At 46.5% G+C, this 14,209-nt stretch overlaps 1 protein-coding gene across 6 annotated transcripts in view; it reads left to right on the forward strand.

Annotated features, from left to right (window-relative positions):
• Positions 1-2,462: 2,462 nt before the first annotated feature.
• The window catches only part of Mtmr14 (myotubularin related protein 14), a 44,384-nt gene continuing 32,637 nt past the window's right edge, over positions 2,463-14,209 (forward strand). For 4 of the 6 annotated variants that reach the window (XM_051155055.1, XM_051155058.1, XM_051155054.1 and 1 more), the window contains exons 1-2: positions 2,463-2,737; positions 5,090-5,238. In XM_051155055.1, the coding sequence (XP_051011012.1) occupies positions 2,582-2,737; positions 5,090-5,238 (305 nt within the window). In that variant the 5' untranslated portion in view covers positions 2,463-2,581. The remainder of the gene's footprint in view (positions 2,738-5,089; positions 5,239-14,209) is intronic. The other 2 variants (XM_051155053.1, XM_051155056.1) reach the window with 1 other exon arrangement.

A 14,209-nucleotide genomic window follows, 5' to 3' on the forward strand; every position in this document is an offset into this window, starting at 1 on the left:
TACTGAGGGCTGTAACCACAGGTGTATGCCATTGTGACCAGTTAGACAAATGTTAAAGGCACTGTGTTGTTTCTAGCTAGTTTGTTGTTGTTGCTATGATTAAAAAAAACATTCTGATCAAAAGCAACTTGAGAGGAGTTTATTTGGCTTCACTTCCACTTCTATCACTGAGGGACATCAAGATAGGAACTGGAGGCGGGAACTGAAGCAGAGGCTTTGGAGAAACCACTGCTTCCCAGCCTGCTCCCCTGCAACCCAGGACCACCTGCCCAAGGCTGACACGGTCCATAGGCCCACAGGGCAAGCTGGTGGAGGCAGTTATCCAGCTGAAGGTCCTTTCCCAAAGATGGCAACTAAGAATAATTATCACAGTGCAGGTGTGACTAAATACGAAAATGTACCTATTTTGATTCTATTTGAAGTGCCCAAAGGCAACGCTAATTTACAGTATTAGAAGTCAGGACAGAGAACACCGAGTTGGGCATGAGGAGTGGCTGACAGTCAACAGAGGTTGCGATTTCTTTTTCTCTTAGATTTCTTACAAATCTAAGAAAATGAGTAATTAAGATACTATGTTATCTTACTATGTTTTGATAGCATTAATTTCATTTTGAGTTTTTTTCTTAGAACACACAAGCTATAGTGTAACCAAGTTGCTGACTGACATGTACCTTTGACGACTGTCTAACCGGATGGGCAGTTCTACCTCAGATATACAATACTTGATGAAACCTTAACCCCTTCTCTCCAAACACTGATACCTGGGGGTAGATAGTCCACACACCTGAGATTAACAATTCCAGGGATTTGGGGCTGACATTTGAGATACTCAGCACTGGGAAACTGGAAGCAGGTGAGTTAGGAGTTTCAAGGACAGCCTTGGCTATGCTACAACTTTAAAAGATTTATTTTATTTTTAATTATATGCATATGTGTGCCTGTAAGTGGGTATGTGCACGGGTGAGTGCAAGTATCACCAGAGTCCAGAGATGTGCATTGGATCCCTCTGGAGCTGGACTGCAGGCTGTTATAAACCCAGCCACAAGGAAACTGTAGTGAGAAGTAAACTCAGGTTCTCTGCAAGAGCAGTATGCTCTCTTAAGTGCTGAGCCGTGTCTCAATAGTTTGAAGCCAGTCTTGAATACATAAGACCATGTTTAAAACAAACAAACAAACAGAAAACGTTTGTTTTAGAAAATAATTACAACTGTCAAAGGCTGAGCCTCGGGACCACATTTAGGTATATTGTGGGCTGAGTGTTGATGGTGCTTGCCCGTGAACCCTGCCTTTAGGAGGCTGAGGTAGGAAGGTTGCAGGTTGAAAGCAAGCATCTGGGCCATAAAGTGGGTTACAAGCTAACTTAGACTACAGAGTTGGGGGTGGGGGGTGGGGGAGAGAGGAGAGACGGGGGGGGGGGGGGGGGGTGGGAGAGAAGAGAGAAGAGAGAGAAGAGAGAGAGAGAGAAGAGAGAAAAGAGAGAGAGAAGAGAGAGATAGAAGAGCGTAAAAGAGAAGCTGTTACTTGTGGTTATTTTGCTTAAAAAAAAACTGATCTGTTAGAAACAAATTATGTATTCACAAATAAATATTTTATTTTATTTTTCCGAGACAGGGTTTTTCTCTGTATAGCCCTGGTTGGCCTGGACTTGCTTTGTAGACCAGGCTGGTCTTGAATTCACAAAGATCTGCCTGCTTCTGCCTCCCAAGTGCTGGGATTACAGCCATGTGCCACCGTGCCCACCTCACAAGTGAAATAATTTAGTAGCTGATATTTGCTTTAAAATAATTTCCCACAACAAACAGCAACAAAACACAAAATAATTCCCTGGACAGGGAGGAACCGCAGGAAATTGGCATATGTTGATTAATGATGAAAGCAGCTAATAGAAAAATGAAGGAACATTATTATATCATCTACATTTTTACAAACATTAAAATATGTTTTTTGTTGTTGTTATTGTTGTTGTTTTTTAAGGTGTAGTCCAGGCTGGTCTCAAACTCGTGATTCTAGGTTAGCTTTGCCTACTGGCAAGAGCTGGAAAATCGTTTAAAGAAAAAGAGAACAAGGCAGTTTTCAAACACCTTCCTCAATAATAGGATGCTGATAGACCACGCTATATTGGCAGGGACTCTAGAGGAGCAGTGAAAGACGAGTGCCATTTGAGACGCTGTTTAATATTTGCAGCTCCCGTCATTCTGTCTGCCAGCACTAACTCAAATCTCCGTTGGTTCCTTCCTCCTATGATTCTCTCCAATGGTTCCCGCCGTCTGTCCCCCCACCGGCAGCCACCTTGGTTTAGCCCGGCTTCCCCCGGGGAAACCCCTTGGGCGGAGCGCCGGCCCCCGCCGTGAGACCACTTGGATCCCTCCGCGTCAGGGGTGGGCCCGGGACCTGTAGGCCGGGCACGAACCCCGAGCTCTGATTGGCCGCGGCAGGAGTAAACATCCGGAGGGGTGGGGCGGGGCCGGAAGTGGAAGGAGAAGGCGGCGGCTGAGTCGGTTCAGGAGGTTTTAGAGCTGGAGTCCGAGCCTCAGGTGTCATGGGCCGGGTGAAGGCGCCCTGAGGGAACACGAGGCTGTGCATGGCGGGCGCTCGGGCCGCCGCCACCGCCTCGGCGGGGTCCACCGCCTCTTCGGGCAACCCGCCGCCTCAGGAGCCTGGACTGTGGGAGCTGCTGGAGGAGTTCTCCCGGACTCAGTATCGGGCCAAGGACTGCGGGGGGACGAGCGGCTCTAAGGTGAGCCCCAGAGGTGCAAAGACCTGGAACTGGTCCCTGGCCTGAGTTACTGAAGGAAGACTGTGGTTAGGGATGGGAGGAGAGCGGGAAGGGAACCTCCCTGGGGAGGCACTGGAGAGGAACTTATCCAGGATGTGCACTAGGAGAATAAGGATCCGGCTTAACACCACATGGGAGGACCAAGGCTCCTTTTTGGGGGGGGGGGGAGCTTGATTTAGACAAGGGATTTGGAGGTCAGGGGTCGGAGCTGCGGGCCAGGTGCAAAGGTTAGACAGTAGGAATTAGAGAAGATTGCTACCCTTCAGGAGCCTAGGAGGGGTTGCCAACAGGTTTAAGAAAAACAAACAAACCAAAAACCTAAAATCGTAAGTAAAATGGGGAAGAGACTTCTTTAGACCAGAAGTCAAGAGTAGAAGCCTGGAGTAGTGGGGCGTTATGGAGCCCGGAGTGCAGCTGTGTGTGTCGCCTCCTTATAAGGTGCCAGCATGAGTTAGGCCCTTCCCTTTCCTTTCCTGTAGAGCAAGAAGACAACCCACACTCCCTTTCTGTTCCTTTTTATCAGAAGCCTCTGTCGTTGTCGTGGTCCTCTCTAACCCCCGGGAAGTTCCCTCAGCCCTAATCACCAGGCATGGAAAGCTTCTGGTCTGGTTGAGACAAACTCAGCTCGGCACTGGTAGACCCTACCCTCTCTCATTCCCAGTGTGGCAGCTCTAGCGTTACATTCACTCAGTGGGGTTTGTCTATCCTGGGCCAGGAAAATGCTTTGGCTCCGAGGTTAACCTAGGGGCCGGGACATGCTGGAGGTGGCATCTTCTGCTAGTCTCTGAGGTAACCTGGGAAGGGCCAGTAATGACGATGTATTAGATAACCAAGTACCCTTCAGATTATAACTGGCATCAATGGGGCACCTGTCAAACACCAAGATTTCACGCCTAGGATTCTCTTAAATCACAATTTCTGGGGAGGCAGACCCTAGAATTGGTAATGTGTTTGTTCAGATAAGGCCTTAAATTAGGTGTGTATCCAAACCAAGGCCAGTCATGCACTCCTAATCCCTCCTGGCTCCACTTCTCGAGCGATAGGGTTAGAGATTTGCACCCTCGTGCTTGGTTTATGTGGCGCTGGAGATTCCATACTGGTTTTTATGCGCACAAGGTAAGTACTCTGCCAGCTGGGCTACCTCGCCAATCTTGCCTGTTCTGAGATATGGTCTTACTCTGTGGCGCCTGGCTTGGCCTCACAGTCATTATGTATCCCAGCATGGCTTGTGACTAATGATCCTCCTGCCTTAGTCGCCCATGTGCTGCCTATAGGCATGAGCCCCCACACCTGACTTTAAGGGGACTCTTTTGAGTGGTTACAGGAGGTACCTGATTTTGATGGATCCCAGTTCCTTCTTAATATCCTGGAAGATTAGGGTTTTACAAGTTAAACCTTACTTTCACCACAGCTGGTCTCAGTACTGCTGCAGGCTTCGTGCTCTCCTGCAGAGTTTTTGCTGTGTTTCGGGTTGTAAGCTTTTCTACTTGTGGGCTTTGCGCTGAACTGAGAACCAAAGGAGTCATTTGAGAGAGAGAGGGAGAGAGAGAGAGAGAGAGAGAGATAGAGAGAGAGAGTCTTCCCTTCAGCTCTACAAGCAGATGGTATGTAAGGAGGCAGCTGTCTGCAGCTTTTATTGATTTTGCTGACTAGAGCTGCTTTATTTTTGTAGGAGTTGTTGAGACATGGTCTTGAGATATATATATATATCCTAGACTGACTTTAAACTAGGTATTCTTCTGCCTCAGCGTCCCCATGTGCTAGGATTGCAGGTGGCACCACCATGCCTGGCTGACGGGAGCTTCAAATGTTAGGCTGGGGCTATAGAGCAGGAAAGAATCTGGTGTCAAAGGAACATAACATGTTAATAATAAAAAGAAAAGGAGCATAATGTATTATAGTAACCTAAGCAAGCGATATTGTTTCGGTTTTTGAGACAAGGTCTCACTATGTAGCTCAGCCTGGCTTTGAATTCTTAACCCTCCAGCCTCAGCCTTCAAAGTGCTGGGGTAACAGGCATGTGCCACTACATCTAGAAAGAATTCTTACATCTTATGGATGGTAGAGACTCTCCAGTGTTAACTACATACAGTCTTACATGCAGTGTGCATGACGGGTTTAAGTGCCGTTCTGACCACATGTGAGTTGACACAGCAGACTCTATGGCCCAGTGTTTCTTTACAACACTGAGTGATAATCATAAAAGTGCTTGTCACTTACTTCCCGGGGCCTCTTCCTGTCATGGGCCACTTAATTCTCATGACCTCAGAACCCAAGAGTCCTCTTCGTGCTCAAGTCTCCTTCTCTGTGCAGGTTGAACGCATTGAGAAGAGATGTCTGGAGCTGTTTGGTCGCGACTACTGTTTCAGCGTGATCCCAAACGTGAATGGTGACATCTGCGGCCACTACCCGCGCCACATCGTGTTCCTGGAGTATGAGAGTTCTGAGAAAGAGAAAGACACGTGAGCATCCTGTGACCATGGTGTGCATGTCTGGCAGACCTCAGGCTCATCCCCAGGGTCAGGAAACTGGGCAGGGCTTGCTCACTTTCTCCAGGTGGTGTTGAGTCCCTGGCATCTTTATTTACTCAGGGGTTTGAATTTGACTGGCAAGGTGGTGCCACAGAGAATGGGAAGTGGAGAGTCATGGCCCTGGATTTCTCTTTCACTCCTGTTCAACTTCATTGACCTAAGACAACAGACATACTTCACTTCTCTGAACAGCTTCAGTGCCGTCTTTGTCTTTAGTAGATGTAGTTAGAAGCAATGATGACATAAAGACAGACTATTTTAGTGAGGTAGGGTATCATGTAGCCCAGGTTAGCTCACTATGTAGCCAGAGGAATGATCTTTAACTTCTGATCCTCCTGCCTCCACCACCCAAGTGCTGGGATTAAAGGCTTGTGCCACCATGCCCAGCTTTCAAGACAGTGTTTACCTTGTATATCTCTTAAGAACCTAGGTCTGGGGGCTGGAGAGATGGCTCAGCGGTTAAGAGTACTGACTGTTCTTCCAGAGGACCCGGGTTCAATTCCCAGCACCCACATGGAAATTCACAGCTGTGTGTAACTCAAAGATCTGACACCCTCACACAGACGTGATGCAGGCAAACACAAATGTATATAAGATAAAAATAAAAAAAGTAAGAACCTACGTCTAAAGTCACACTGCTTGAGTTAACATCCTGGCTGTTCATTTTCTGACTGTGAAACTAACCCTAGGCAAGTTATTTGTTCTCTTTGTCCTTAGTATTTCATTAGTAATTCCCAGCCTCATCATAATTAAGGCTTGCAAGGACTAATTATAATTCTAGAAAAGTGGCTAGTTTAGTCCTGGTGATAATTGGTGCTAATACAAGCCTGATGTGTTTCTTCTTCTCCTCCTCCTCCTTCTCCTCCTCCTCCTTCTTTTCGAGACAGGGTTTCTCCGTGTATCCTTAACTGTCCTAGACTCACTTTATAGTCCAGGCTGGCCTCGAACTCACAGCAATCTGCCTTCCTCTGCCTTCTGAGTACTGGTATAAAAGGCATGTGCCGCCAGTGCCACCACACTGGCTCTGATGGGTTTATTATAAGAATTAAAAATAAGAGCTGCCGTGTATACTGAGGTCTTACCCAGACTTCAGCTCACGGCAGCGCAGACTTGATAGAGGAGCATCTCATTAAGTAGTCTGTAAAGGGGAGTGGTCCTTTGGCTTGGATAATAATTCACAACTCTGAGGTTCCACGTTTGTTCCTGGTTCTTCCTTTAAGTTCCCTGCTTGCTGTTTATCTTAAAGATGTTCCAAGAGCCGCTATGTAACCTTTGCCCTGTGGATGAAGGGTGATGGGTAGCTCCTGTTGTTCAAAGCAAGGCCAGGCCATTAGTCCAAGACCTTGGGAGAAGCATGGACTTTTGGGCTGTAGAGCCATGGGCCAAAATCACAGCATCCTAAGATGCCTAAGTAATTCATCTGTGTAGAAAGGGTTGATAAGTGCTACTGTGGGAAAAACAGAGGCTGTTAATCCTCTCTGGTGGGGTGTTTGAGATGACTTGTTGATAGAGAGCCTGTGCAGCAGGATTTGGGAGGAGCAGCAGTGTTTACCCAAAGCTGTTTTTGTTTTTTGTTTGATTGGTTTTTCTGTTTTGTTGTTTGTTTATTTTTCTGTTTTTTTGAGACAGGGTTTCTCTGTGTATCCCTGGCTGCCCTGGACTTGCTCAGTAGACCAGGCTGGCCTCAAACTCACAAATATCCACACAAATATCTGCCTCCCAAGTGTTGGGAATAAAAGTATACACCACCATGCCTGGCTTTCCCCACAGTTCTTAGGGTCAACTTTTGAATAGGCTTTTTCCTCTTTTTTCTTTTCCCTGACTTTTCCTTCCCTTCGCCTCCTTCCTTCCCTTCACCCTTTTCTTCCTTCCTTTCCCTTTCATTTCTTTCTTTCTCATGTTCGTTGGGTTTTGTTTTTTGTTTGCTTTGAGACAAGGTTTCGCATTAGAGTACTGGCTGGCCTTTATCCCACCTCCCTGCCTCAGCCTCCCCAGTGTTGAGATTACAGATGTGAGCCAGCCTGCCCAACTCGGTGGAGCTTCTTGATCATCACCAAGGAGTGTGGACTTCTGGAACATGCATGGGTGTTAGTGTTTTTCATCAATAGCGCCTGTGCACTGATGACGAGTATAGCTGCCAGGATCCCCTCTTGGGCCGTCTAAACCAGTTTCCTCACTCTGCATTCTCAAGGCTTCCTAGATGTCTTACATTCTGTAGCCAGCTGTGGGGAGAGATGGGTTACATGCAGATGAACGGTGTGGCCAGAGGATTTAAGACTGAAGCCTTTGTTTCCTCATGTGTGAAAGGATATCTAGAAGAGTGCCCATCTTCTGATACCTTTGAAAAATTAGTAAATTATTCTTCTCTGAAGATTGCAGAGCTGGTATCACACCCTCCCCCAGGCACCTCCAGGTCTAAAGGGCTGGCTTTGCTACGCCGCCTTTCTGAGTTCTCTAACTTCCTTGCCAAGGGTAGAGAGGCTTGGCCTTTTATAGCCCTTTACCTACAGTCAGTCAGTCTGTATCTGTCTTTCACTTGTTCTCTCAGTCTCTCCTTAACAACATTGTCATCTATGTAACAAGACTGGCCTTGAACTCATGAACCTTCTGCTTACATCACCCAAGTGGTAGAGTTAGAAGTGTCCACCATGCCTTGCCCAAATTACTGTTTCTAAATAGCCCCCCCCCCCTTTTTTTTGCCCTTTTCCACTCTTGTAGTGCTGTCTGGCACTTAACCTCTGTCCTCTGATAGCCTTCAGGTATGAGTGACAGCCACCATGAGATCTTGTTATTGCAGAATCTGATTCACGGCCTCAGAGGTGGGGCCAACATTCAGCATTTTGTAATAAGCTCTCAGGTATGGTTGGAAAGAAACATGGTCAATTCCTATTCGTTCTAGCATTAAAGAGAAGAATTTCCAGGGGCTGATAGAGCTCAGTTGTTGGAGTACTTGGTTTTTTAGCATTTATGAAGCCCCTCGGTTAAATCCCTAGTAGCACATAAACGGGCTATTGAGACACATGATTGTAATGCCAGGGCTTTGGAGGGTGGAGGAAGGGTGTCAGAAGTTCCAGGGTGGGGGCTAGGGCTGGTTAGATGGCTCATTGGATAAACACAATGACTGCTAAGCCTGGGGACCGGAATCTGATGCCCAAGACCTACATGGTAGCAACAGAGAACTGACTACGTCATTCTTGGCTACACGCTAAGTCTGATACAAGCCTGGACTATATGAGATCCTGTGTTGAGGGGGAAGGGGAGAAATTGTTTCTTGATTGCCCTCTGATTGTCTTGAGTTAGGATTTCACATACCAGCTTACTTGCATCCTATGAAAAATATAATGTCACCCTTATTCTACAGAGGGAAAAGCTGAAGCCCAGAAAGGCAATTTCCCTTTACCCAAGAGCCAGTAAGCAGAGGAGTCCCCTCTGTCCATCTGTCTGCCCTTTCATTACTGCCACTTTGTCCATGAAGGTCTCACTTTCAGGAAAAGAACACTATGCAACCCTAGAAGAGTTTTGTTAACGTGTGTGTGTGTGTGTGTGTGTGTGTGTGTGTGTGTGTGTGTGTGTGTGTGTGTGTGTATGGACACGGACACACACCTAAGTGCAGGTGCCAATGAAGGCCAGAGACATTCTGCCCCTGCTGGAGCTGAGGTTCCAGGTGGCTGTGAACTAGTACGGATCTGGGAACTGGACTTATGTCTTCTGGAAGAGCAATACATGCTGTTTATCGTGGACCCATCTCTCCAGCTCCCTTTTTTCTTTTGTTGTTGTTGTTGTTGTTTTTTTTTTTTTTTTTTTTTTTCAGACAAGGTTTCTCTGTGTAGTCCTGGCTGTCCTGGAACTCCTATAGACCAGGTTGGCCTTGAACTAACAGATCTGCCTGCGTCTGCCTCCCTAATGCTTGGATTAAAGGCGTGCACCACCACTGCCAAGCTTCCCTTTTTTTTGAGATGGGATCTTGGCTAAGTTGTTCAGGCTGACTTTGAATTTAGTCTTCTTGTCTTATATAGCTAGAATTACAGGGATGTGTAGGTGGACCCTGCTTTAGAGTTTGTAGTTACTTTTCACTTCTTGTATGGTCATTACATTATATTGAAGTGACTTTTACTTGGCAATGACTATTTGTTGAAGGGAAGAGAGTTTGAGTCTAGTTGGATAGGAAGAAATATGACTGCATGCTTAAGCATTAATGAGACTAAGTTAAGCAGGATATAACTAGATTTAGGAAGTGGCTTGGTCTAGTTAACACCCCCCCCCCCCCCCGCCCCAATTCTGCCCATCCTCTGCCCAGGAAAGACAGAGGGTTTTCTCTGAGTGTTTGCTGAGCTGCCTCTGTGGTGGACCCCAAGACTCCAGCAGGTGAAGCCTCATTGGTAAAATCCTCATCCTCAACCTGGTGGGTGTAAATAAGCAGTGGAAGTCTATAAAGAGCCCGAGTTAGGGGGTAGTAGAGGCAGGGTAGAAGGAAATGGTGATTAAAACTGGACTCTAACTAGGGATACTGCTTACTCTGGAGACTTAAATAGGATTGCTTGTGAGTTACAGGCCAGCCTGGGCCATAATGTGAGATCGTCTCAAAAAAAAAAAAAAAAAAAAAAAAATCAAGGGCCAGTGAGATGTCTGAGAGGGAGAGAGCACTTCTCTTACAATCCTGACAACTGAATTCAGTCCCTTGAACTCACGTCAAAAAGCCAGATGTGGACACTTTAATAGGGAGTGAAGACAAGAGAAATTAACCAGAATCTAAATTATGCAGTGTAGTGGCAAAAATAAGGCAACAGTGGGGTGTGGTGGCACACGCCTGTAATCCCAACACTCAAGAGGCAGAGGCAGGTGGATCTCTATGAGTTTGAGGCCAGCCTAGTCTACAGAGTAAATCCAGTACTACACAGAGAGGCACTGTCAGGAGGTGGGGGTTGGGGGCGCAGAAACAGCGAGAACCACCTCTTCAAAATTGTCCTGTGACCTTCACATGCCATCATATATGCCTGCATGTTCATATTTATTTCTCTTCCCCTTCTTTTCCTTCCCCCCAAAATAAATTTTAAAAATCCTTTAAAAAGACTACACACAAGGCCAGGTGGCGTTGGTACACAGTTTTAATCCCAGCACTCAGGAGGCAGGGGCAGGTGGTCTGAGCTTGAGGTCAACCTGGTCTACAGAGTGAGTTCCAGGACAGCCAGGACTAAACAAACTCTGTTGTGAAAAACCAAAGACAAAAACAGAACCCCAGCAATTAAAAAAAAAAAAAAAAAAAAAAAAAGCAACAGAAAATATTGTTGCCACATCAGTTCTGATAAACTTCTTTCCTAAACCTGTACAAGATTTTTAAACTAGGTTGGTTGGTCCCCCTATACACTCAGTCTTTCTGCCTCGGCCTCGAGAGTAATAGGATTGTGGTCATTTATTACCACACCATGCTTTAGAAATAGTTTTGTGAGCAAATCATGTTAATGAAGACTAAATAATCCAAATAACACCAAAAGAGGGGGCTAGACATTTACCCAGAGACAGGCCCTGAATTTAGTCCCCAGCAGCAAATAAATAGCAAAGGAAATCTCACAAATGTGTAAGCTTACAGTGATAATTCAGGCATGGTCGTGGGCCAGACAGTTCACTGGCAAGTGACTGGTAAAAAAACAGGAACTAGTGATAAAGTAGAAAAGGAATTGATTCTTTGAGTAGTGGCCAGACAGATAAGCCATGATCTAGCCTAATAGGAAATGAATGCGCTTACACTGAAAGAACTCCGAATCCAGGCATAATCCCAGTCGTTGGAAGCTGAGGCAAGATTTTGAGCCTGAGGCCAGCTTGAAATACATAGTGAGACTTGTCTGAGTAGCAACAACAGAGAAATCAGTTCAGAGCTCAGTGCTGGGGCCATCTCTGTTAGTGATGGACGCAGTGGCATATTTTATAAGACAGAGTCTCACACTATGTAGCACAGGCTGGCCTGGAACTTCTGCTTCAGCCTTCTGTGCTGGTTTTTAGGAGAACTTATTGAATGCAAGAACTCAACCTAGGACAATCAGATGCAAGGTTTTTGTTTTGCTTTTAGGTTTTGAGACAAGATATCACATAGCCCAAGCTGGCCTTGGGTTGTATATTGAGTCAAGATGACCTTGAATTCCTGACCCTCCTGTGTCCACCTCTTAAATCCTAGGGTTACGAGTGTGCATTCCAATGCTCAGTTCTGTTTTTCTGACCTAAAAAAACTGGGTGCAATAAATGTGGGGGGGGTAGTATATGTGCATGTGTGGTGTAGTGGGGGGGTATGGTATGGAGGCTGTATGTGGGGTGATGTGTGTGCATGTAGTATGGGGGTGTGGTGTCGGGGAGTGTAATGCAGGGGTGTAGTGTGTGTGCATGTGTGTGGTGTGTGGTGTAGGGTATGTGGGGGTATAGGATGGCTGTGTGTGTGTGTGTGTGTGTGTGTGTGTGTGTAGTATGGGGATGTGGTGTCGGGGAGTGTAGTGGGGGGGTGTAGTGTGTGTGTATGGGAGTATATGGTGTGGAGTGGGGAGGGGTGTGTTGGGGTGTAGGGTAGGGTGTGTGTGTAGTGTAGGGTGGGGGGTGTGTGGTGTAGTGGTGTAGGGTGGGTGGGGGTGTGGTGAATGGTGGGGGGGTGGGGGGGTGTAGAAGGTGTGGGGGTGAAGTGGGGAGGGTGGGGGTGTAGGATGGCTGTGTGTGTGTGTGTGTGTGTGTGTGTGTGTGTGTGTGTGTGTGGTGTAGGCACAGGTTGGGAGCAGTGCCTGTACTTGTGCCCAAGCATGAAGGCCAGAGAACACTGTGCTCATCTAGCTGCCTTATTCCTTTCAAGAAAGGTCTCTCCCTGGATAAGAGCTCTCATTTTCCAGCTCAGCTAGCAGCCAGCAAGCCCCATCAGTCCTCCTGCTCTGCCTCCAACAATTCTGGGGTTACATGGTCATATGAATCATGCCCAGCAGCCTGACGCAGTGGCAACAACAACAACAACAAAAAAATCATGCGCAGCTTGTTAGGGTGCTAGAGTCCAAACAGGCCCCAAAGCCATTTGTGCAGTAAGTGCTTTTAACCACCAAGCAGCCTTCCCACTGCCCTGCTTTTCCATTTGATTTTGAGATAGGGTCTCATATAGCCCAGGCTAGCTGTAAGCTCAGTGTAGTTAAGGCTTGACCTCCTGACTCACCTCCCTTGGCTTCCCATCTTCTGGGATTGAGTCCAGAGGGAGCTGCTGAGGCCAGTGCAGCAGACAGTGCTGGCAAGGCTGAAAAAGGGGCATGTGACCAGGCAGTTGGGAAGCTGGGCACCGGGAGCCACGCTATATGCTCTGGTTGATATTCCTGGAATTTAGTGATGCATTTGTTGGACTAAGTGCCTTTATATCACAGAGAAACTAAGGCAGGGACTGCAGCAGCATCCAGCTTCTCTGTTGAGGATTTGCCAGTGAGTCAGCGCCGTCCTATCTGTGGGTATTTGAAAAAGACACCCTGGGCTCATAAAGCTTGTTCTTCTTCTTCCTCCAAACAAACAAACAAAAAATTCCATTAACAAAAATTACATCTGAAGGGGCTGGAGAGATGGCTCAGCGGTTCAGAGCCCAGGCTGCTCTTCCAAAGGACTCAGTTTCAGTTCCCAGCACCCACATGGCAGCTCACAACTGTCGGGGATTTCAGTTTCAGGGGATCTGAAACTCACAGACATGCAGGCCAATGTACATGAAATAAAAATAAATTAATAATAACAATAATAATAATAGTGTGTGCTACCATGCCCAGCTGCTTGGTTTTTTGTTTTGTTTTATTTGTTTGTTTGGTTTGGTTTGGTTTTTTGGGTTTTTTGAGACAGGATTTCTCTGTGTAGCCTTAGCTGTCCTGGCTTTGTAGACCAGCTTAGCCTTGAACTCACAGAGATCCACCTGCCTCTGCCTCCCAGAGTGCTGGGGTTATAGTCATATGCCACCACTGCACCCCGAGGTCTCTTTATTTTTGCCACTATGCTGCATATGCAGCACACCATGCCCAGCTTTAAAAAAAAAAAAAAAAAAAAACAACTTTAGGGGTGCTTCTTTTAAACCTCTTAGGTTTTTTGGCAGAGCAAATGCTGATTTAAATGGAAGTGAGAAAAGCTATTAAGAGTGATAGGGGCTCCCTTGGAAGAAGCCCTCCCCAAGCCCCAAATCTCTTGTGTGTTTTTCATGATCATTCTCCTCCCTACCCCCCACCCCCACTTTATTTTTAGGTTCTGGGAATTAAACCTAGATCCTCACACATGGTGGGCAAATGCCATATCACAAAGCTATATTTTTAAGTTGTATTTGCAGCTGTGTTTGTATGTGATGTGGGAAGTGGGGCATTCAGGTACAGATCACAGGAAAACTTCCCTGTGTCTATGGGGTCCTTGGATTGAACTCAGGAAGTCAGGAATGCCTGGCAAGAACTTTTCCCTGCTGAGCCACTTCACTAGCCCATGTCATTTTGAGTTTTGCTAAATTTTGGAGGCTGACCATGACGTCACTCCGTAGCTCAGACAGAACTTGGACTACACAGCAAGTTAGAGGCCAATGCCAACGTGGCGTTTGTAGGGAAGCTAGTTCAAAACAAAAACCAAGACAAAACACTACACATTCACACAACACCAACAAAAAACACCCATAGCTGCCTTTTGTGTGAGACAGAGTCTCACACAGCCCAGGCTGCCCTCAAGCTCCTAAATTTCCCACCTCCACTTCCCAAGTGCTGGAATTACTGGAATCCAACACTATGCCAGCTCTCCCACTGCGTAGTTGTGGGAAAATATATAAAGTCTTGTGCCCCTAAACCATGGCTTGCAATTGTAATTACTATCAAGTGGAAGCTTCTGAAATTGAAGGTAAAAGGAGTTTAAAATATCATCAGGGCTGTTGCATTTTTAATCT

The sequence above is a fragment of the Acomys russatus genome, chromosome 13, assembly GCF_903995435.1.
Source record: "Acomys russatus chromosome 13, mAcoRus1.1, whole genome shotgun sequence".
NCBI lineage: Eukaryota > Metazoa > Chordata > Mammalia > Rodentia > Muridae > Acomys > Acomys russatus.